This window comes from Odocoileus virginianus, chromosome 30 (genome assembly GCF_023699985.2).
Source record: "Odocoileus virginianus isolate 20LAN1187 ecotype Illinois chromosome 30, Ovbor_1.2, whole genome shotgun sequence".
Classification (NCBI taxonomy): domain Eukaryota; kingdom Metazoa; phylum Chordata; class Mammalia; order Artiodactyla; family Cervidae; genus Odocoileus; species Odocoileus virginianus.
Window position 1 is genome coordinate 28,104,526 of NC_069703.1, and position 25,587 is coordinate 28,130,112.

At 34.7% G+C, this 25,587-nt stretch overlaps 1 protein-coding gene across 2 annotated transcripts in view; it reads right to left on the reverse strand.

Annotated features, from left to right (window-relative positions):
• CUL3 (cullin 3) overlaps window positions 1–25,587 on the reverse strand; it is a 97,608-nt gene that overhangs the window by 7,786 nt on the left and 64,235 nt on the right. For both annotated transcript variants that reach the window (XM_070458709.1, XM_070458710.1), the window contains 10 exons: window positions 22,788–22,948; window positions 22,025–22,139; window positions 19,601–19,829; window positions 14,809–14,954; window positions 13,827–14,003; window positions 12,265–12,435; window positions 11,552–11,659; window positions 7,838–7,962; window positions 7,149–7,245; window positions 5,509–5,643 (listed from right to left, as the gene is read on the reverse strand). In XM_070458709.1, coding sequence (XP_070314810.1) covers window positions 5,509–5,643; window positions 7,149–7,245; window positions 7,838–7,962; window positions 11,552–11,659; window positions 12,265–12,435; window positions 13,827–14,003; window positions 14,809–14,954; window positions 19,601–19,829; window positions 22,025–22,139; window positions 22,788–22,948 — 1,464 coding nt within the window. The remainder of the gene's footprint in view (window positions 1–5,508; window positions 5,644–7,148; window positions 7,246–7,837; window positions 7,963–11,551; window positions 11,660–12,264; window positions 12,436–13,826; window positions 14,004–14,808; window positions 14,955–19,600; window positions 19,830–22,024; window positions 22,140–22,787; window positions 22,949–25,587) is intronic.

The window sequence follows — 25,587 nt, forward strand, 5'->3', positions numbered from 1 at the left end:
AGGTAGAAATTCATGCTCCATCAAAAAAATTTGATAAAGTCTCAAATCTCCATTATCATGATAGATCAGAGGAATCTGATTATGATTTTGCAAATGATATGACATATGGAACTACTCTCTTTCCATTCCCACAAATGAATTAGCAGTTATTTCAATTCCATTTATTAGAAATGGCAAATTTATCACATCCCAAACACTTCTGTATATACTACTCTGTTTCTGGATTCTTTGTTTTGTTCAAATGAGCTATTTATTCACACATGTCAAAAACAATTTTAACTTCGAGTTATGTTTGAGTATTAAGACACATTCCTTTCCTTCTTACTGGGCTTTGCCATCTCCAAACCCCAGCCCCTCTTTGCCTATTTTTGTGCATTCTCTTGCCCAGATGAATTTTGAGATCAGCTGTCAAATTTCACAGAAAATAAATCTACAGGTTTGGATTGAGACACTGAATTTATAGGTGACTTTAAAAAAAAAATTCCTTTATAACACATAGCTTTCTCATTCAGGTACATTTACCCTTCCATAGTCTTTTCTCTTATTGCCTTTTTGGTTTAAGTCTTGTACTTTCTGTGTTAAGAATGATTCCCAAAACGACTATGATTATTAAAATATCCCTTTGCTCATGTCATTTTCCGATTAATTCTGATGCACAGAGAAGGGACTTACTAATAGTAAGTCTGATTTATAGAAAGATTTTTCAACCAAATTCTTAAAGAATAATTTCTTAGTTGACTATTATACTTGACAATCATACTGTCTGTAAACTTTGTCAACTCTTGATATCTGTAAATTTCATTCCTTTTTCTTTTTTAGTGTGTTCATTAGGACCTGCGAAACAAGGCTGGACAGTAGGAGTAAAGGCAGGTATAAATCGTTCCAAACCTTAAGGGGAAGGTGTCTAATATTTTACTACTAATTATTGCTTGCTTGCTTATTAGGTCTCTCATTAGGTACACCCTTTCGCCATTAAGGCATTTTTTCTATTCTTAGGTGGTCAAGAGTGCATCATCTGGAAATAAGAAATCAGGACTGACTTTTCTCATATGCTTTGTGTACATCCGTAGACATCATTGATTTTTCTCCTTGAACTGATGTCTGGTTAATACGGAAGGTATTCGGTTAATTCTATTATTATTATAAAATTTCAATAGCTCTCCGTTAACAAACTCCTCTGTATTCCAGGAAGAAATCCTACTTGGACAGGGTGGATTATTATTTCAAAACACTGCATGGCTAATAATATTTTATTTAAGATTTATATATTTATTTTGAATAACCTATAGCTTCCTTATCTTTTTTGTATTTTCCTAGTTCAGTTTTAGTAATAACGTCATGCAGCCTAAGGTATTTCTCAAGAACAATTTGTGTATTTTGTTTTCTGGTTCAAAGTTCCCAGTATGACTTTCAATTTTAATTTGCTGTGTTAATTCAGATCTTTAATATCCTTCTTTATTGTATAGTCAGTACATATGTGAGGGCTTTCTGTAACAGCAGAGTTATCTATTTCTCCTTGTACTTCCAATCATTTTCCTTTATGCGTTATGTCACAATAATGATTTAATTTCTTGATGAAATACCACTGGTGTCTAATGATTTTCTATGCTAATTCTGACATTAACTCTGCTACTGTCAATAATTAGCTTTTAGTCTCATTCTTAGAAATTTTAAAAAAGTATTAATAAAAAACATTCAGAAAACATGTATTAATATCCATACACCTCTTTCAAAAATTAAATTCTAGTTACTAAAATCTAAGGTACAGACTACCACTAAATATACATTTTCGTATTTTAGCTGTTCTAAATCTCAATATGGACTACATTCCAAAAAATATATAAAAAGAGGAAAAAGTCTCTGGAGCCTGACTACTATAGATTAAATGTGATACTATAACAAATGCTACCTTTTGAAGGTAGTTTCCAAGATGGCTCACAATGACCCTGGTACGTTTTAATCTTGTGCGGTCCCCTCACTGTATCAGGGGTGATGTCAGTGACCAACAAAATAAGGAAGTGACAATATGTGATTTTCAAGGCTGGATCATAAAGGCACGGCAGGTTCTACCTGGGTCTCTTGGATCACTCACTCTAGGGAAAGTTAGCCACTAGGATACAAGGACAATCAAACAGCCATATCTGGTAAAGCCCACATGGAGAGAATCTAACACCCCCTAAGTTTGGTTAACAGCCAAAAGAAACTTTCCAGTCATATGGAAAAAGGTGCAAACCAATAGTATTTTCCAATCCCGACAACATTAGATGACTGAAGCCCCAGCTGACATCTTAACATAACCTCATTAAAGATTCCAAGCCATAACCACCCAATCAAGCCCCTCCTGAGTCTCCAACCCAAAGAAACCACAAAAGATAACAAATTGTTAGTGGCTGTTTTACAACATGAAGCTGAGATTTGTTATGTAGCATTAAATAAAAAATACTCTATTTTACTGAACTCATAAAGAAAGAATATTTGAAGAGATCAGCTTCGTTTAATAATTATTAAATACTTTTAATTATCTTCTCTAATATGTGAAGATTTTTGCAAAACAGCTGTCTAATAAAATTTATGCAGCTGACTATAAGCACACAGTGTGAATGTGTGTAATGAGCCTTTTCACCATTGCCTGGTTCGAGATGCAAGCAGAGGTTTTGGAGCCATACGAATGGCATTTTACATATGCCACTTATGCTCAGGATTCTGGTAAGACACAGCTAAAATTTAAAATATTAGAGCAATTTTATACTTAATTTTTCCTTCTACCTAAATCACTTCTTGTTAGCCTCAATGGTCCCAACCAGACAGGGAAGGAGAAAAGCTTGAACCACTAAAATTACTAGCAATTCCAGTAATGGTTTAAGAAAATGCATTTATTTATTTATCCCATTATTTTTTACCAGCTCTTTATAAAGCAGGACTCTGAAAACCAAATCTAGCATTTATTAAGTAGCTTATTTGTTTAAAATATATTATCCATGATAGCTCCTGACTAAAACATCCAAGCTGTTAGAGATAATTCAATTCGACCTGCCTGAAAAGCTTTAGAATGCTTGGGTAAGGTACTTAATACTTAATTGAAATCAATATTCTTAGGATTCAATCACATACAATTTTGTGTTTGGAAATTAAAGTTATTCCCGAGGTAACACACACCTAGATATTTACAAGAGCAAAATCTCTTGCTTAGCCACTGACTTAAAACACTAAGGTTTCAAAATATTTCTCTGAATTATTATCACGTAAAAATAGTTATCTCTCAACTATATTATCATCACATAAAGGGAATATGAATATGAGTATTAAAATAGGCCTAGAATTTAATTGCTCTTCATTCCAAATTTAAAATTTCCAAAATGTTCACCTGTATCTGAAAATTCATTTTCAATTAAGTATAATATGGCAGTAACTCTACAGCTTTTAAAATATTCATTATCTTTCATTTAAAAATATCACATGATCCTCATTTAAACTCCAAACGACTCATTAAACATATGGGAAAAGACTAACTGAATGTAATTCAATCAAATCATGACTTAATGGGAGAAAAAAGTAATGAAATGTATATTTTTATAGTTACTCTAAAAAAAGAAAGTGGACACTATCAAGATAGTGTAAAATTAGCAAAAGGACAAAGAAACTAATGAAACAAGAGATCAGAGTGTGTAGAAATACATACATATGGTCAACTGATTTTATCTTTTCTAAATAAAGGGGCTAAGGTAATTCAGAGAAAAGGTTAGTGCTTTTGACAAATGATGCTGAATGAACAAGTGAATATATGTGGGTGGAGGAAATAATTCTTAATCCTGCCTATAATCATACCAAAAAAAATTAACTTAAAATTGATCATACACCTAAAAGTAAAAAGCTAAAACTATAAATCACTTAGAAGAAAATGTAGAAGAACATCTTTGAAACCACGCACCAGCCAATAATTTCTTAGACTATCAAAAGCACAAACCATAAACAGTGGCTACTGGACCTTGTCAATATTAAAAAGTTCTGCTCTTAGTAAAATTAGGGAAATAAAAGGGCAAATAACAGACTGTGAGAAAATATTCAAAGCACATAGAAGTGACAAAGGATCTGTATCCAAACCTTTTAAAGAATTTTTAAACAACCCAATAAAGTTATATGAACAAAGAACTCATCAAACAAGACACATTAAGTAGCATATGAATTAACAAAAACCTGCTCATCACCATTAGCAGTCAAGGTAAGAAATTAAATCCACAACGAATAGGTGTAATTGCACACTAGCTAAAATGGCTAAAATTTAAAAGACAGAATATCAGATTTTGGAGAGGACGTGGGGCAACCAGAAGTCTCCTACACTGCTGGTAGAAATGGCAAGCAGTAAAATCACTCCAGGATGGGCCTGGTAGCTCGGTGGTCTGTGATGACCTAGAAGGGTGGGATGGGGGTGAGAGAGAGGCTTTCAAGGGGTAGGGGATCTATGTATACGTATAGCTGATTCACGCTATACTGCAGAAACGACACAACACTGTAAAGCAATTATACTCCTCAATTAAAAAAATAGTCGTTTTTAAAAAATGGATTTGCAAAGCACAGTAATGCAAAGTGCAAAAAAAAAATTAAACATACAGCTCTATTCACTACAACCTAAATTCAACCCAACAATCAAAATGCCTATCAAGAGGTGAGTAGATAAAGAAATCCTAACAGATCCATGTAGCAGAGTATCACTCAGCAATAAAAAATAAACTACTGAAACTATACACTCAACAACATGGATGAATCTTTAAAATACTAGATTATGTAAAAGAAGCTGGACAAAAGTGATATGTACCATGTGGTTCCAATTATATGAAATTCTAGAAAGCCAAAACTAATTCACAGTGATACAAAGTGGACAACTGGCTGCCTAGGTCTGGAGATACTGTGAGGGAAATGACTGCAACAGAGTATAAAAACTGGGGGAGGATATTCTATGGGGGCTTCCCTGGTGGCTCGGTGGTAAAGAATCCAACTGCCAATGCAGGAAACGTGGGTTCCATCCCTGGGTGAGGAATATACCGGGCAGAAGCAAAGGGCAAACCATTTCAGTACTCTTGTCCGGAAATTTCCATGGACAGAGGAGCCCGGCAGGCTACAGTACACAGGGTCGCAAAAGAGCTGGACACAACTCAGTGACTGAACAACAAGATAATATTCTGTATTTTGATTTCATGATGTTGTTACAGAGGTGCATATATCTGTTAAACTCATCAAACTGTGAACTTAGATGGAGTTATGTTTTATTATATAAAATTTAATACTCAACAAAGCTGACTTAAAAAACCAAATGAAACATGACCCAAGAAGCCTATGACCTTCATATAGCTTCATGGTTCCACAGTCCAATTTTATGCTATACATTTTTCTCTAATTATATTCTGAAAGGTTATTACTCAAATCCTTTTCAATAATAATTCTACATTAGGTTATTCAAACAAGACTCAAGTAACAACACAACAAGGTAAAATCCACACAACCAACCCATACCTCAAACGTGTATTTTTCTCTATTATTGAAGAGCATTAATATGGTCATCTGGAAAGTGGAGACTTGCAATATATGCTTCCGTGTATTAGAGCCAGTTACTTGTGCGCCTCCAACGCCAACTTCAGATCCATCTTCCTGTTTAATTTTTAAACATAAAAATAGAACCAAGATATAATTATCTTCTGATAACTTTATCAGTATGTTTGTGAAATATATGCCCTGCAATGCCCAAACCCGCCTTAACAAAACGACAGGACTCATTCCTACACAAAAAAGAAATGTTATTTTAAAATTGTATATGTATATATACGTGTGTAAACACACACAATTTTATTTGGGACTGTCTCCTTTCTTCCCATTATGAACACGCTTATGTATCTGAACAAGTAACTAATCAATAATTCCTTTTATTTCCAGCTAAAATTTATGGCAATAGGACACACGAGGATAATACTGGACTTTTAAGATATCACTGCTATTATACTACCACCCAAAGTAGTAGGGTTAGGTTTCTTTTTGGTGATCTGATCACTGTAAGAGATTAAATAATAGCATAGGGTGGAGAGGGGGTAATTTCTGTCATCCTTAAAGCCTACTGCCTGCTCTATGATTTAAAAGTACAAATTTAGTCCTCAATAATTAACATGTGAATTATCTTTCAAAACCTACTTATATGTTTAATAAAACTTCAGAAGCTAACATGATTATTTAAGAAAAAAGCTTCTCCTTTAAAACAGAAACAAGCAAGCAAGAATTAAAAGCTGAGTGAGTTCCTTAATATCCTTGACCTTCCCACTTACAGCTAAATAAACATGTAACAGTCTTAAATGTAACCCAACTGAATGAATTCTAAGGAATATTTCCCACTTCAATTAAAAATAAAAAACTGTAATATGTAGTTTTATAACTGTAGGCATTTTCAATAATATTACAAAAAAAAACTTTGGTGTTACAGTATAATATAAAAGTTAAGACTTTATTTAAAATGTTTAATGAAACTTACCTGCTGCCTAGATAACAACTTAGGTATTTTTTTCTTCAATGATTAAACTCTTTTTATTATTTTGCCATTTTAAGGCAAATGACTGTGATTTGATTTATACCGAGCAATAAAAGTAAATTAAAGCTCACAATTTTACATACAAAAAAGGAATTACTTTTTTTAAATGAAGGCAATTTACTAGTGTATTGCTAATTTTTAAATAATCACTTTGGCAACATTTTGCAGATTTTACAAATCTTAATTGTTAGCTTTCCTGATCTCAATTTATTGGAAATAAGGATTATAGGAGCTGAGAATTCTGAAAAGGGAGTCGTGGATTTTGTATGCTCTCAAATCAACTTGCATTTTATTATCTTATGCAATTCTCAAGTCTAATCGCATAAATAAAACATGTAACTATATTACTTATTCCATAAGGAAGGCTACTGGCATAGTCTTCATAATGTCAAAGGAAGTTACCAACTGAAGGAATAGAAGTAAAGAATCAAAGCTGACGTTTCTTTCTTCTAAATATTTGAAACAGGAAGGGAAATAAGAGAAATAAATAATTTACCGAAATCAACAAAACTCACTAATCAGTTCTATAGACTAATTTTAAGTTATTAAATAAAAATATGCTCAAACTATTAACATTTACCTTTTTAACCGGTCCATAGAAGGTGGCATTGAGGTCTGCAGAGCCCATGTGGTGCTGGAGTGTGAGCTGTCGGCCACTGTGTTTGGCCAAGTAAAACCTTCAGCGAATCAAACCAGGTTTTTGAGAATTATGTAACTTATTTATTTGAAATTATAAACTTCTAATCTTTAACAAACATTTACGTAAGGGAGACTTCAAAAGCTAAATAAAATCTTAGAAATCAAGTTCAGTTCCCATTTTTTATAGATAAAAAACCATAAATTAAGGGGTGGGGGAAAACAGACAGAAAAAGACAGACCTAAGAAATTTAGCTAGACAGTCAGTGATAAAAATAGTACACCAAATACTTTCTACTGGTATATTTTTTGCCTTGGCTGCTGCTCAGCCACCACGGTTTGTAAGATGACTTTTCTCCATAATTAACCCCAAAACAATTCACCCCCAGCTAGCGGCAAACATCAACAATACAAAATATACTCCTAACTATGCATTAGTGCTGAAGAAGGGTATTAGTATTCCTCTGAAAAGATTATGCAATTCATCCTTACATATTGAAAGCATAAAGGGTAAATGAGATTTAAAAAATTGGGAGTATATTCCTCTTCAATCATGGACACTATTAACTGCTCCAATTCATCTCAATTCTGGACAATTTGTACTAAGAAATACAAAGTTTGATCTACATTTACCTTCTGAATATCTCAAAAGCGTGTCTTGGTGCTGGTGGGATGTTGCACTTTGGTGTGGCTGACTGAGTGGGCCAGTACCCTGTAGTGAGCACCCGGACTGTGAGATCAACACCACCTAAAGATACCTGTGGGAAAGAGAAGAAAATGTCCCCCCTACAAGTTAGCTAGGATGTGCCATCTGTTGCTGAGACACTGTGAGAATTATCAGAGCTGTCAAAGTAGTTATGCCCAGGTTCAACAGCCAGCAAATAAAACACACCTTCTTGAAAGTTAGATTCATCCAATGTTTTCCCAGTTTTAACTATGGCAAATTTTATTGCTTAAGATGCTTGCTTAGTCTTACTGGTGTCACTGAAATGTACAAAGTTTGTGGCCTTTAAGATTTTTTCCAGATAAAACGCCAAGGGGTCATATCAGTATCATTTTAGAGAAAATTCTAGAATACCTTTCATCTCAATTTTTAAGTACTCCTGCCATCTTAATACACAAACAACATATTTCTAACATCTCAATCACATTTCAACTAAACTGACCAAAACTTTCAGGTTTTCACACGTAGCTCACCTTCTACCAATCTTTGCATAGGACGTGAGGCCCAGTTCTACACAGTAGGTGCTCTGTGACTATTTGCATAATGTTTGACTACCTCTATAAAATACATGCTAGCATTACTGTCACAATGAGCTTATTTTTTCCCTTTAAACAGATCTTTTAACCAGATATTTTTTTAAGAAAACAGAAACAAAGCACATCAACAGAAATTATTAAAAGGCGAAAAGCTCCAATACTCTGGCCACCTGATGTGAACAGCTGACTCACTGGAAAAGACCCTGATGCTGGGAAACATTAAGGGCAAAAGGTGAAGGGGCAACATTAAGGGCAAAAGGTGAAGGGGCAACAGAGGATGAGATGGTGGATGACATCATTAGTTCAACAGACACGAGTTTAAGCAAATTCCAGGAGATTGTGGAGGAGATGGGATGCTATACTCCATGAGGTCGCAAATAGTCAGCTGAACAACAATCACTGTTCAGCTTTATCATTAAGATTCATAGCTTGTTTCATTTTTATGTATCCTGAATGATTCAGTGAAATTTTTAAAAAAGAAAAACAAGTTTATAAATATCAAGAAGTTTTCCACACTTACATCTCTTCATAAATATATCTTAAATGAGTTACTCCACTTTAAAGAACTGAACCCAGAAACCTTAGATGACACATAGAAAAGATGCTTAGATGATGAATGGAAAAGGCCTCAGAACTGTTTACACATCTGCAAGGGGGAAGGGGCACCCAAATAATAATGTCTTTTATCTCTTTTCTCATATCCCCATATCTTGCTCCCTAATCTTCCAGTCTTTCTTCAAAATATCATTTTTTAAAGGAGGCCTTCTCGGACCACTCCTCCTGGCTACAGTGTTCCTCTACATATCCTATCACCAGCTGAAGTGCTCTGTAATTACTTGTTTACCATCGTGCCTCCCAGATTAAAAAGAAAGCTCCATCATGGTAGGGATTCTTGTCTATTCTCTGCTATATACCCAGTGCCTAGAACAATGCTTGGCACAGAAACAGTGAGTTATTTGTTAAATTAAAAAGAGAAAGAACCTCAAGGAACTATTGCTCTAATGGTTTGGACCTTTTATTTCTAGCTATTGTAGTAATATTTTTAAGCCATTCAGCTTATTTTCAAACACAGTACATGACAGAGACAAGTACACAAAGACAAAGGTATTGAAAAAGTCTGTCTGGATGTAATTTGTTGATATAAATGAACAGAAATATGATAGCAAGGTGGTTTTCCTGTCCTTATCCCCATGAAAAAAGTAAAACACAGGAAATAATGCATAAATACTTAAATTTCCTTAAGCATAATAAATATGACTTGTCTAAATAAAGTATACTCTAAGTATTCAGAATTTTAAGAAAGTACTTGTTATATGACTTCTGAAAGTAAACAGAAGGGTCATTCTATTTCAACAGGTAAAGAACGTTTAAGAAAGTAACAGAAATATCTGAGGATTGGTGATGTTTTAAAAGGGCTCCAAGATTTCAGGAAGTTCAAGATTTCTTTTGATTACTCTGTTACTTTTCACCAAATCGTTCCAATGAAAATAAAGGCTTAGGAGACTTAAAGCTTAAGATGCTTAGTGTATAAACAATTACAAAATAGTAACTGCATGCAAATAATGGCTCTACAAGGTGGAAGCTGCAACAAGATCAGCAGATACATAACTCAACAAGCATCTCAACAAGTATTCTACTTAATGGGTTAACAAATTATGAAATGAATATTCCACCATAAAGTGCAGGATATATCTGAACAGTCAAGATGAAAGAACAGAAAATGTACAAACTTCATAGAAAGAAAACAGAAAACAAGAGTCTGATGAAATGATCATACTGAACAATCCCAGTGCAAAAGAATCAGTTCAGTTCAGTCGCTCAGTCATGTCCAACTCTCTGCAACCCTATGAACCGCAGCATGCCAGGCCTCCCTGTCCATCACCAACTGCCGGAGTCTACCCAAACCCATGTCCACTGAGTCGGTGATGCCATCCAACCATCTCATCCTCTGTCATCCCCTTCTCCTCCTGCCCTCAATCTCTCCCAGCATCAGAGTCTTTTCAAATGAGTCAGTTCTTCGCATCAGGTGGCCAAAGTACTGGAGTTTCAGCTTCAACACCAGTCCTTCCAATGAACACCCAGAACTGATCTCCAAAGAATGGTCAACAGTAAATAAAGATGGTAATTTTTCAATCAAAAGGCCTTCAACTATCACAGAAAAGGTACTTGGGACACTTGAAAAAAAAACTTTAAGGTAAACGCAAAGTTGAAAAACAGTTTAACAAAAAAGAAAAGAGAAAATTCTGAACTTCATTATACCCCACTGAAATCTTCTCAAAAACGTCACTGGACTCCAAAGTCTTACTGTAAGTTGTAGCTCACTGCCTTCTGGCAATCACAATACAAAAGCACACCTACAACACACCAGCATCAGTGTTGCTGTCCTCAGGTCACCCTTTACCAACCCTGAGGACGTCAGGCCCTTTAACCCTGATCTTTCACATGGATAACAATACTGAGGTACAAGAAGCTCAGATAATAAGACAGTACCATCCGAGGGTAAAGAAAAAGTATTAAAACTCAGTAAGCTTGCCTAGGGAGCTTCCCCGGAGGCTCAACAGTAAAGAATCTGCCTGCCAATGCAGAACAAGGTTCAATTGCTGGGTCAGGAAGATCCCCAGGAGAAGTAAACAGCAACCCACCCCAGTATTCTTCTTGCCTGAGAAAATCCCATGGACAGAGGAGCCTGGCTGGCTAGAGTCCACAGGGTCACAAAGAATCAGACACGACCGAGCAACTAAGCAACAAGAAGTCTGCCTAACCCTGATATTCTTTCCATGATCTATAAATGGTTATAACAGCAGACTAGCTCTATTTATTAAATATTCAGTGCATTCCTTCAAGTAGGGAGGATAAACTAAGTTGTTTAAGAATAAGAGAATATATTTTAAGATTAGAAAAGTTAGAAAAATAGTTATATGGGGGAAATAATTTTTAAAGCACTCACAGACAATACATATGTTGTCTCTAATGACATTTAAAGAAATGACACCAACAATTCAGCTATCTAAATGGATGAAAATGCCTATTACAAAAGACTGTATATAAAAAAATTTTATAGAAGTAGAAATTAATGAAGAATCTCACCCCAGTGGCCTGTAGATGTTGCCTGAACTCATCCATAGTTGTGTTTGAGATGCTCATATCCCTAAACATTCCTTCCAGTTTTGACGTGAACTGACATCCACATTCAGTCTGTAGAAGAAAAACACAAATATACACAAACAAATGATGGATTTTGTTATGAGGAAACATACAAATTCTTCCATGTTACTGCCATCCTTTCTAAATCTTTCTAATAGTTGTTCTATGCCTGTAGGCACCAACTTTAGAGGCATTAATAACCTAAGAATTTTATTTTAAAATGCAAATTTCCAGACTCTTAGATTTCCATAAACCCAACTGAAGGTAGGGCCCAAAACTCTGTGTTTTTAACAAGAAACACTTAGGTGATATGGGTATAGGTGGCCTGTGGATTACACTCTGTGAAACAGAAGTGTATGTCATATTCCATTTACTGCTTCCCTTGTACTGATCCTCCCCCAGATTGCCGTAAATGTATCTGCATCACCAAGAGAAATTCCAGTACACTGTGAATGTCCCAGAACTTGAACGAATCTCCCAATACAACTTTCTCTTTAAAAAAAAAAAAAAAAACCCAAGTCCCTCAAATCTAGCTTTGTTAATTTACAGAAACAAATATTTTAAATCAATTATTTCCCAATTACTTGTTTGTCAGTGCTCAATTATGCGATAAACATTAGTTAAGGGCACTCCATCCCATCCTAAACACACCTTACCTTTAACTTAGAAATCATATTTTTTTCAGAGTCATCAGAAACACTTTTATTTGTAAGGAGTCTCCTTGCCAAGTGTTGCTTATAATAACGTTCAAATACATCTTTTTCTTGCATAAACCTAAAAAGGACCATTGCCTTATCCAATATTGTTTCTACTTCTTGTTCTGTTAGCTGCAAATCAATTAGAAGACAATTTAACAACTACACAGCTTTAATTCTACAAAAACAGCATCACAGTTCAGTTTTAAAATACCACTAATAACAAACATAAATATCTGGTTGACCAAGGTCAGAAAAGAGATCTAATGTGAGAAAATATGGCCCACTTCCTACAGCTCGGCTCTTACATCCTCAACTAGTGCAACATGAATCAGAAGTTGGAACGGTGCTCCACTCCCCAGTGGGCTAACTCTAAAAGGGAGAGGTTGATACATGGCTGGATTAAAGGATGACTGAGAATAGCTGAAATTAAATTTTAATCACATTAGAGAATTTTACAGTGCCCTTGCACTGTAAAACATATTGGCCAAAAGACAGTTATTTTTATATGAGCTCATTCAAAATCTAAATTGTTCAAACAGAAGCATAACAATATGTTACATTTCCCAAAGCAAAAAGGCCTCTTGCCCCTAATCTTTTAAACAAGGGCAAGATGATACTGTGCTAGGTTGTATTCAGTTTATATTAAAAATTATGGAAGACAAGATGTGTCTTTTCTGTTCGGCGTCCTTGGTAATCTTCCCCCTGTTTCTCTGTTATTGTTACCTCCTGGCTGCTTTACCCTAATGTCTCACAAATCCCAACATGAAGTCAGCAAGACCAATTTACACGTAATCACAATCTGCTTATTTTGATGTTCTGTGCTACAGTGCACTTCCAGATATATTATAAACACTTGAAACTGAGCTTCCATATATGCTATCAAACTATTTTCTGATACTTATTCTAGACTAGGCCTTCAAATTCTTGACACTCAAGAACTATTGGATAGATAACCTCCAGAACCAGATAAGAGTAAGCAATATTCTATGTGCAATGCATAGCTGTTCTCTAGTTTCTTATTACCTCTTATAACATACATAACCCTGACAATCTAAAGTTTATGATATGTGGTTGTTTATGACGCCAAAGACACATTACGTGAAATGTCAAAGTACTTCTGACCACTTCAAGCACTTAAAACAATCCTTCCAAATATCACAGTACACATTTAAGCACAGCAAAAGTGAAGAGTCAAAGTGTCAGTCGCTCAGTCCTGTCCAACTCTTTCAGACACCATGGACTGTAGCCTGCCAGGTTCCTCTGTCCATGGGATTCTCCATACAAGAACGCTGGAGTGGGTTGCCATTCCCTTCTCCAGAGGATCTTCCCAACCCAGGGATCGAACCCCGGTATTCCACATTGGAGGCAGATTCTTTACTTTCTGAGCCATCAAAGAAACCCAAGCACAGCAAAAGACTGTTTAATTTTATATCTACAAGATAGTCTAATCTTGTATTTTATTTCCTAATGTTACATCTACAAATAAAACTTAATGTACTTTCAAATGCTTTAACACTTACCCCTTTGACTCCCTTTTTCAGCTTATCATCAATAAATAATGAGAGGTATTCAGGGGACCTGGAGTTGAGGTTGAGAAAATACTCAAAGTCACCCGCAATAGTCTGTTTAAAGAGCCTGTCATTATTGAACGATTCCTGGAGGAAGCGATCAAACCTACTCTTCAGATCCAACAAGCCCTTCCAAATAAAAAAAGAAAAAAGAAACTTAGGATACATGTTAATAACTTTTCTATAAACAATACATGTGCGACTCCACATCCATCTTTGATTTCACTAGTAATAAATGTGTTCATTGAGGGTTAAACTTACAGATTCTACGGTACTTTCAAGACTATGTCTAGGCCTGTATTAAAAACATCAGTGGTGAGAGATGTATTCTATCTTCCGTTTATGTACTACTCTACTGAAGATGAAACAAAGATTCTTTTCACTGTTCCTCCCTACCTTCCTCTATCTTGACTGAATGGGTGAGCCTGAGAAAATCAGCTTTAAAAATACACAGAGAAAGCTGATTGTTGATACTAAAACATGAAAAATTTGAGAGCATAATATAGTCCCAGCACTGCTTGAAAGCAAAATATCTTGAAACAAAAAGTCACTAAAATAGTTATTTTTTTCTAACACATGAGGGCATATAAACACTAAGGCATACAAAGAAGAAGAAAGAACTTTCATTCTTGACAGTATTTAAATAAGGTCTTCATCAGATAAGCTAATACATAAAAAGAAGTGGCTGAGTTTGGCTCCTCAGGGAGCCAACATATAAACATACATATAAACAAGCATATAAACATACATGCTTTCCAAAATTCCTGAAATATTTATGATAATTACACATATTAACCTACCACTGGAACAGTTTAGTGAAAATCCATACTACATCACTTTGTTCAGTGAAAATACATACTACATCACTTTGTAAAAGTGATCTTTTAGCACATCGAAATTACTTTATGATAGAGAATCTTCTGTATTTACTTACCTGGATATAGTCTACCGGATTCTTTCCTTCTCCTTCCTCAGAAACAAGGGCTTTACCTTGTTCCCTCAAATAGGAACTCATACACTCACACATCGTTTTCAAACCATTTGGCACACGACTAAATAACTTGTACATGCAAGCAAGGTCTGCAATCAGAAGGAACACACAAATTGGCTACATTAAAGATTAAGAAGAAAAAAATAAAATCTGTTCATGCTGATTTGTGATATTTAAAGAAGCTCCATTATGATATATTTGTAGACCACATTAAAAAACTACTAAAAAACAAAACAAAACTCCAGCAAAATGGGGGTGGAGTGGGGAAGTTAGTTAATGGTTATTATTGCAACTTACAAAATCATGGTACAGATGAGATACTAAGCATCAATAAACAGTTGTAGCAAGTTTTGGTTTGCATGGAAGAGATGTCCAAATAGCATAAGAAACACAGTCACAAAAAAGGAAAACTGAACTTCTGGGTTCCTACATAATTTATCCAATAGAATTCTAACTTAGAAACTAGTAATACTACAAAACAACTATCAAAAGAATAACTTTAAATTTGGTATGTCCAATTAAAAAAATAAATGTGGTATAACTGGCAGTTAACGTAATAAAGAAGAACTTTAAAAACCAAGAAAAGTCTTACAGATATTTTGAAGCACGTCTATCTCAAAAGTTCAATGCCAATAATGGCAAGAAATAAATTTTATTACACATCATGGTAAAATTCATGTGAAACTTACAACATAAATTTCTGTTTTACTATTTTTCACGGAGCAGTCCCTAGTATTTCTCAGGTGGTGATCTAAGCCAATATCTGTATTTGAAAAATTGGCTTATCTCACTACACTGTTTTTATTTAGAATGAAAATTCTAGACTGCCTTTTACAAAAATAAAAGATGGAGTTAAGATACTACTTTTCGATACATCTAATGTATCTCTGAAATAAGAACTTACTGGAAGAGTACAGTGTCAAAACTTTACAATGATATAAAAAGGTTTTAAAATGAGAACTTTTAAAAATGGAGTTAGAACAGCACTTTCTAGATCAGGGTTGTTTTATATAAAGCATCAGACAGTAAATGTTTTAAACCGTGGATCATAAGGTTTTTGTTCCAACTACTCAATGTTGCCATTGCAGCCAGAAAGAAGCCATGGCTAATAAAGAAACGAAGGGTCATGACTGTACTCCAATGACGCGTGATTTATAAGACACTGAGATCTACTGAAGGAGACACGTGCACCCCAACGTTCATCGCAGCACTGTTTATAATAGCCAGGACATGGAAGCAACCTAGATGCCCATCAGCAGAAGAATGGATAAGGAAGCTGTGGTACATATACACCATGGAATATTACTCAGCCGTTAAAAAGAATTCATTTGAATCAGTTCTAATGAGATGGATGAAACTGGAGCTCATTATACAGAGTGAAGTAAGCCAGAAAGATAAAGACCAATACAGTATACTAACGCATATATATGGAATTTAGAAAGATGGTAATGATAACCCTATATGCAAAACAGAAAAAGAGACACAGATGTACAGAACAGACTTTTGGACTCTGTGGGAGAAGGCGAGGGTGGGATGTTTCGAGAGAACAGCATTGAAACATGTATATTATCTAGGGTGAAACAGATCACCAGCCCAGGTTGTATGCATGAGACAAGTGCTCGGGCCTGGTGCACTGGGAAGACCCAGAGGGATCAGGTAGAGATGGAGACAGGAGGGGGGATCGGGATGGGGAATACATGTAGATCCATGGCTGATTCATGTCATTGTATGACAAAAACCACTACAATACTGTAAAGTAATTAGCCTCCAACTAACAAAAAATAAATGGGGGGGAAAAAAAAAGACACTGAGATCTAAAACTTACACAGTTTTCATGTGTAATGAATTATTACTCTTTTGACTTTTTTTCCAGCCTAACTGGTAATGGGCCAGATCTGACAGACACCTTGTCTGTATTTATAAGATCAATTTAGATCCTAAAAATACATGAATGCAACTTTTATAAAAAGGGCTTCAAAGTTTGTTTCAATGACTTTCAAAAGCGAAGTTTTTGGACAAATTATTCTCATCAACAATATATGTCCAAAATAATCTACACAGAGCAAATCTTATAGTTTCTCACATTTGGCATAAACTATAACCAAGTTGCCCGTGTTAAAAATAAATATTACAAATGCAACAGAAATTTATGGATAGGTACCACAGTAAGCTTTTGTTATCAAATACCTCTAACAAAATAGTTCCCAACTTTATTTTCTTTGTTCCTATGCTGTTATAGTTTTGTCATATATTTAACTGTATATAATCTAATAAAATTTCATTATATGTAATCCACTGTAAATAAATGGATGGCATAGTGGAGAAAGTGAAAGAGAAGAAAAATTATGGGCAAGAAAATATTATTTGTTTATACTTAAACAGTAAAATGATACTATCTGAACTTAATTTCATAGTGCTATATGCATTTCACTATCAATCCAACTAATCCTCCACTCATAGTGGGAAAAAACTTTCACTTTCTGATCTATAAAACATTTGGCTTCATAATGGTGAAGTTGCGTCTCTGACGTATTCTTGACATACTGTTCAAGAGCAGATCCTAGCATAATTAAGACATTTGGAAAGCCAGGAAAACTGAAGCCATGATTTTTAAATGTAATTTAGCATCACAGAAAGTTGCTTACTTGCTGAGAACATTAAGCACTAAATAGAAACTATGGTAAGTGGCTATTCTGATACTCCATCATTTAGGTGCTTATTAAGCAGTTGCCATGTGTTAGATACACTTAATACTTTTGACACAAGTCTCCATGCAGGCTACAGCTACTATAATTCAGGTGTTCTCAATAATCTCTCCATCAAACATTTCCTAGCCTCTTAATCTTCAAGCCCATTTAATCTCCCCACTCTTAGCCACCCCCACCAACCATGAATAAGAAAGCATTAACTCAGTAACTAAACAATACATTAGAAAATTGATTCTCATTCTGTTTAAGTAAGGAAAATTGCTTTACATAAAGTCCTAATCTGCCAGGGATCATTAAGATTTGGGTCATCAAACTATAGCCCATGGAACAACTACAGCCCACTGCTTGTTGTTATACAGTTCACAAAATAAGAATGCTTTTCACATTTTAAATGGTTGAAAAATAAAAATCAAAGTTTTATAGGAATACAAGTTTACTCATTTATGTTATTGTCTATGCCTACTTTCTCACTATTATAGCAGAGATGGGTGGTATACTGTATGGTCCACACCCTTAAAATATTTATTCTCTCTCCTTTTAGAAAAAAAATTTTTGCCAATCCCTGACTTAGACAATGGGCATCCAGGAGTAGCTTATTTTGGAAAATATCCTTAAAAATGAATTTTGTTTTGCTCTTACAGAAAAGCTTTATCAAAGGGTTTTTTAAAAAAACATTTATTTATTTGGCTGTCTCCAGGTCTCTGTTGTGGCACGTGGGATTTAGTTCCCTGACCAGGGATAGAACCCAGGTCCCCTGCATTGGGAGCTGGGTATCTTACCCACTGGACCACTAGGGAAGTCCCTCAAAGGTTTTTTTAAAAAGTAACCTCCTCTAGCTAAATAAAGACAACAAATTTACATACAACTTTTCTGGAAGTTAAAACATATAGAAACATAATCATCTGAAAATACAAAGTAAAGACTCCCCTAGAAGAAGAATGGAACAACCTCTCTTGCTACCATCTTTCTTTTCCCTTCTTTTACATGTTCCTCTCTTTCAAATTACTAACTTAAAAATTGTTTCACTCCCTACCTAGGCAGTCACAGTAGGGTCACACGTCATAGGTAGTATGTATTTCTTTTATAAGTATGTGGCTAAAATATTGCTAAGACTTCACCCAGCACCAGATTTTTTTTAATACCAGGTACTGTGTAGTGCTCAGACTCTCACTCGTGCCTGACTCTCTGCAACCCCACAGACTGTCCATCAGGCTCCTCTGTCCACGGGATGGTCCCTGACACAGGGACGGAACCCACACCTCTTATGTCCCCTGCACTGGCAGGCGGATTCTCTATCATTAGCACTACCTAGGAAGCCCTTTCAATACGGTATCAGTGACTTAGCAAGTCACTTTGTAACGCAAAGTTTCAGAAATTTAGAATGAGGACAACATGACTGTTCTTCATAATTTGTACCAGGGTATTCATCAAGAAGTATCACTTTAGGGAAATAAGGTAAATAGTCAAAAAAGAGAGTAAATGTTAGTTATCTCCAAAATGTTTACTTGTAAGCAATACTCCTTTCTCCTTTTTCAGTCTATAATTTAAGAGTTCCTCTAAACACTTCAACATGGAAGACACATAATTTTTGCTTTTTTGGTACCCTTAACACAACCAACTCCCTAAAGGAATGCACACAAAAATTTAAGACTGGAACTTCAGACTGTGGAGAGTGTGGATGAAAAAAAGTCTAAATGTCCTGGCATATAAAAATAAAGTACAGGAGCAGGTCAGGAGCTCACCGGCCTCATCAACGTTATTAAACTTATCTTCTGGGTTAAGAAAAACACAAACTGAGGAGACTGAAGATGAGAGAAAAAAGAAGCTATTCAAATCACTAGCAACATCTAGAAACCTTATGAAGTGTAAAGCTTTACCATAAAATCGTATCGAAGTAACAACAGTGATAAAGTAATAAATATCATGACTTCTTGAAAACTGATACATAATATTCAACAGAGGAAAAAAAAAAAACCTGAGAACCTGGAAGACCTACAAGAATTTGTTTTTCAATTGCTAACACTTACCTTCTGTCTTGCCATTTTTCAACATATGTACTAGCCCCGAATTCTCCATTTCTACTATAGTTTTCATGTGCTTGGAAATGAGTTCCCTCTCAACCACCTTTACAATCGGCTCTTCGGTAGATTTGTCAAGGCAGTGCATCACTCGTTCTATTTCTTCATTAATTCTAGCTTCTACTTTCTTTATATATACTGAAGCACTGTTTTCTGCTAGAAATTTCTGGCTTTCCATCTGCAATCAAAAAGCATGATTTTTTTTTTTTTTTAAACAAAGCAGCAAAATGTGCTTCTGCTTTCAACTGGGTTTCTACAGAGTTTCTCATAAACCAAACTAAATAGCCCAAGCTATTTACATTTTATATACTGTCTATGCATACTCATATCATCAGAACGGTATCCTTTAAAGCATTACATACAGCTAAATTAACATATTACCCTTAAGCGGCGCTTTTCAAGCTTTGCCAGTGTACTCCGAAGAGCAGGAAAAGCAAGCACATGCCAGTAAAAGCTGAAACTACAGAATGAAGCATCTGACCCCAAGTGACAGTACAGAGTAAGCACAGGACAGTAAAAAGTCAAAACTGTAGAATGAAGCATCTGACCCCAAGTGAGAGTGATAAATTCTTCTTTGTTTTAATGTAAAATTATGCTTAAAAAGATTCATCCTACTTATCATACAGTTTTGCTGGCATACTGGTAGTTACTAAAGTTCTCTTGCCACCCTACTCCCACTCTCAAACGAATATATATAAGTTTGGGAAAGAGAGCTTTTCAGTAACTATCAGTCTTGTCTGCTAACACCAGTCTTTCAGAGAAATCTCAGTAAATTTTAAATGCTGACCCTATTGACTTTAACCTCACAGTAAAATTAACAAATATATCTAAGAATTACATAATATTAGACATGTTAATATAAATGATATAAAAATTTAATAGTATTTTCCATTCTCTTAATAAAAAGTAGTTTGAAATAATTTAAGTCTCTAAGACTACCCATCATCACACCAAACAAAAATCATGGTGAGACAACCACTTCACTATTACATTAATACATATATCACTGTAATGTATTCTGGAAACCTGACAATTTTCAACTTTATTTCTACACTGTAATGAAAGAAATTAAAACAAATGCAAATGTAAAAGCACTGTCAAAAATATCCAGAACTAGTTGCTGTGTTATCAGAAAATAAAGACTGCTTCCCTACATCATAAAAGTAGTATTTCATAAAGCATGTTCAGGCTCACCAGTGCAGGCCATAAAAATCTTTCTGACAGGTGACAAACTGATTTTTAAAAACTGTGGCGGGGACGGTGGCAGGGTGCTGTGGGCGGCAGTGTGCAAGTATTTGCTTTGTTTCTTTATTGGTAAGTGACAGAAAAATTTCAGGAGTCTCACATTTATATACACTCAATGGCTCTTAAAAATGACCTACTGTAGAGTAACTAACTTTCTGCTTGTTTATTTTTAAAAAGCTTACTACTGAAATTGAAAGTAAAGTTTTTACTGAGTCTACTTCAGCAGTACTACAAAGCTGCTACTATAAACTGCTCAGATAGTTGAGGCTTTCAGGAAGAATGCCCAATTACCATGACTCTATAAGACTGTCTCGTCTGTCATGGTACTCATTGTTATTTCATCACAAATCAGTACTAGTTTATCCTTACTTTTGGCCATTTGGTTGGTTTGGGGTTGTATATACAGCTGCAAATTTGCATCTTATAATTTCCTCATCAATAGCTTTTAAGACATATATGTGCACTATGGGATCATACATATTATCTAGTCTATATTTATATATAAATTACCAAAAGCCTGAATAATGAGACTTCATTGGTGATGTACTGCCTGTGAATTTATGGCAAATTACAGTAACATATAAATATTATAAATCTTAAGGTTATTTCCTAAGTTTATATGTTTTATACATAAAATTTGTTAAAGATTTTTTTTTTTGATGGGGAGCATTTTTAAAGGTTTAATTAAATCCGTTACAACACTGCTTCTGTTTTATGTTGTTTTTTTTGGCAGAGAGGCACATGGGATATCAGCTGCCTGACCAGTGACTGAACCCACACCCCTGCACTGGAAGGCGAAGTCCCTACCACTAACCATTAGGGAAGTTCATATACATGTAATTTAAAAAAATCATAAAACACCAAAATCCTATAAACCATTATCCTTCAATTAAAAAATAAATTAATTTTAAAAAATCATGTGTCTAAGTCCAACCTCTTCAATTTATTTTCAATAAGCTCCTTCACTGGAATGTGAGCATGTAGGGTTGGTGTGCTGAAGGGTATAAAATTTGCACTCTTTTCCCCAATGGGCCTCAGGACAAAAAGGTCAAAGTGTTTAAATTAGTAACTATATTTGGTAATCTTAAGAACATCTTAAAAGTATGTATTTATATCTTCACTGATTACCTGAAAAAACTCTGCAGACATTTCCAAAAAAGGAGCCTCAAAATCTTCTTCATAGACTGATCGTCCTTCGAGACCTAAAATCATTAACATCTGGCAAGCATTTCTTATTGCGCCTCTGTCAAAAGAAGTTAAACCACTTGATAATAAAAACACATTAAAGATTCACGTGAAACATGCAACAGAAGTAGCTAGACAGACTTTCAGAACAACTTTAATGCAAGTGCTCAATCTCCCATAAGCAACCAATGTATACCATAAGGATTTAGAGCAATTTTAGTTGGAAAGCATACTTTATAGCTATTTATCTCTAGTTGTTCTCATGCTGCTGTAACTCAGAACATGACCTAACAAAAGAGGTACAACAGTTCTAGGTCATTTTAGACTATGTCCGACATTTGTTTCTTCAAATACATTAAAAATAAATGCTAACCAAAAGCCTCTTCAAAAAAAAGACAAAGAGACAAACATGTTATCAAATAGGAAAAAAAAAGAACAAAAATGTCAGCATTAAAAAATACACGAAAAATCAAAAAAGATTAATGGTTGATTTGCTTCTTAATGATATATTAAACAAAAGCTTAGGATGGTTTCTTCTAAAAATAAATGTGTGCTTTTCAGTTAAAATCTAGCTAATTTTGCCATTATATAAGGTTTTTGAGTATTTTCATAACATGCTAGACAAACTTAAAATTAAGACAGTGAATCAATTCTCAGGATATAACCACTAAAAACCAAAACCCAAAGAGTAGAAAGACTGTCATACCGGTCTACGACCTCTCCTTTCCGCTCCCTGGCAATCATATCCAACAGCGTTTGCCGGAGATGATCCCTAATACACCCATAGCGTACAACTTGATCTCGGAAAATAATTAATCCCAAATTGTAGACATTCTCCACATTATTTTGTTGTACATATACACGGTCCTGCAATTAAAACAAAATCATAATATAAACATTAGTACAACCCTTGTGAGCAAAAAAATAATCATTTTGCGTTATAAAAACAAAGGAAATAAAATTTCAAAAGTGGTTAATTTTTCAGGTGAGAAACACTTCAGGCAGCATGGAATTTTCTAGTACCTCCCAAGTTATATACATAGTTAGGTATTTACTATTTACAATGGCTACTGAAACAATGGCAATAGATGAAGATCATCAATTTTCCTTAAGTAAAAGTGAGGAAAAAAAGCACTCCACCCAGGGAGAGACACAAGTCAGCAGAAAGGAGAGAGGAGAAAGGTAGACAGCAGGCAGGCAGGTCTTCCCTTTTCCCCAAAGCCATACCCTGCATGAACATGGTTCTTATTTTCCTAAATACTGTACCTGAAGGTGATATTTAAATAAAATCGAGAGCTAAATGAAATAGAGATACATGTGACTTATTGGCTGCTTACTGGTAAATGTTAAAAGTTCCTAAATGCTTATAATAGAGCAGCATTCAGTATTACATAATTAAAACACCCCTGGCTAATGCCATTTCAGATTATTTACTAGTAGTCAGTCATATTACTTTCAAGTTCTTAACAGCATGGTTACCAGTGTTTCACTTAATATAGCACAGATAATTCAAAATTATTGGTCATAAAAGTCTCGTTTTGTGAGATACTTAGAAATCTGTATTTACACCAAGATACACTGAAATAAAACTACTCTTTTTCATTCACAAAAGTATTAGTAACAGAATTCCATTCTGTTCTTAACCAGGATCTCTCTGGGCTTTGGTGGATCTGCAAACTTCTGAAAATTTTAAAAATTGTTTTGTGTTTATTCATATTAATACATAAGTATTTTGGAAAGAGTCCATAGCTTTCACCAGATTCTTAAAGGAATCTGTAATCCCCAAACAAGATCTACTAAACTGTATCTCTGAACTTTCAAAGGAACACTGTACTAAAAGCAATACCAAATAAACTATGAGGGAAACATGAACAGAAGTTCTATCTCATAGGCATTAAATGGTACACATCATCTTTATTTCCCCAATGGCAGGATATGACAGTTCTATTTGTTTTTATGTAAAAATACAAATACACAAAATGCAAACATATAAAAATATTAGTTGTACATAAAATATACATGTACTGATGACCTTTCTAACCATTCTTATCTGATTTTTCATGAGTAGAATAGCCTCTCTTCACAGACACTATTCCTCCAACTTTCATTCACCTCAAACAATGGTCCATTCCTAATGGCTACAAGGAAAGCTGCTCTTTTGTTAATCTTTGGTGCTCACTTTCTACATTTTATACCGCATTTTTCAAACTGTGGTAGCAACTTCAGTTAAGTTTTCTTAACTTAAATTTTCACCGGTGACTTCAATAAATTCCTGAATTTCACACTTCTTTCCTTGAGGTCTTAAATCCTAAGTTTCACATCCCTCTTTTTTAACAGACTCACTTGTACTGAAGCTTACTCATGATCTTCAGGTCCAACTCTCCCCCACCCTCCAATATCATCCTGATTCTGGCCTACTTTTAAGCATAAAGCAAAATGTATTCAACGAAAACTGACAAAAACCTAGTAATTCATAAAGCAATGAGAATTATTTTTATTATAAAAAGTCACTCCAATTAAAGCATAAATTAATTATAAATTTGATTTTTTTTCAATTTTGAACATAAACTTCTATGGTACTGATATCTGTACCAAATACAGAATCACTCTTACCCAATGCCACCAAAACCAATAACTGATTGATTAAAGTGGTGAAACAGGAAAACCATTACATACATACACACACCCCCCAAACTTGAACCTTAAACATTTTATTTTAAAACATGTGTGTGTTCACTAAGATACTTTTTATCTGAACACGAGTCCTGTGTTTAGAGGTCAATGTTGTCTTTCTCAAATATACTCATTCAGTATAAACTGTCTAGCACTTCCACTTTCAGTTTTATTAAGATGGATCATGACCAGAGACGATCATGAACCAATCTAACTGTAAAAGGCCTTCTAAATGTTTAGTTTCCACCCTAGACCTTTAAATTACCAAATAACCCAATATTTAGCAATTTGCCTTTGTCAGGTCTTTCCAAAACATTCAATCTAGTCTGCCAAATAACGAACTGCATTGTTTTACACACTATTCTATTGATTGACACAATATAAAATTATGTAGAAACAAGTACAATTAGCATAAGCAAGTTTGAAAACAAATACACCGGCTCTCAGTAAGGAAAGCTCGACTGAAAAGAACAAAACAGAGAAGATACACTGAAAAGTAGAGGGACAGTGCTGAGAGAACGTTTATCAATCAGGCTTTTCACAGCTAGAGCAGAAAGTACTGTCAATTCTGACAGGTGCTGTTAAGCTTCAATGTATTACATGCCCCTGTGACCATCAGCACATCTTGTAGGAGATTCATAGTATAGATATACATAATACATATTAGAAAATTTAACATATGCCTTCTAAAATACCTCTTTCTTAAGAAACCAAATGTTTCTAATTTAGGCTAAGAGAAATATCAAAGAACTAGATCAGATTTTATTGGTTTTGGTGAAAGGCAATTACCTTTAAGAATTACACAACAAAAGATGCAGCAATGTATGTAACCT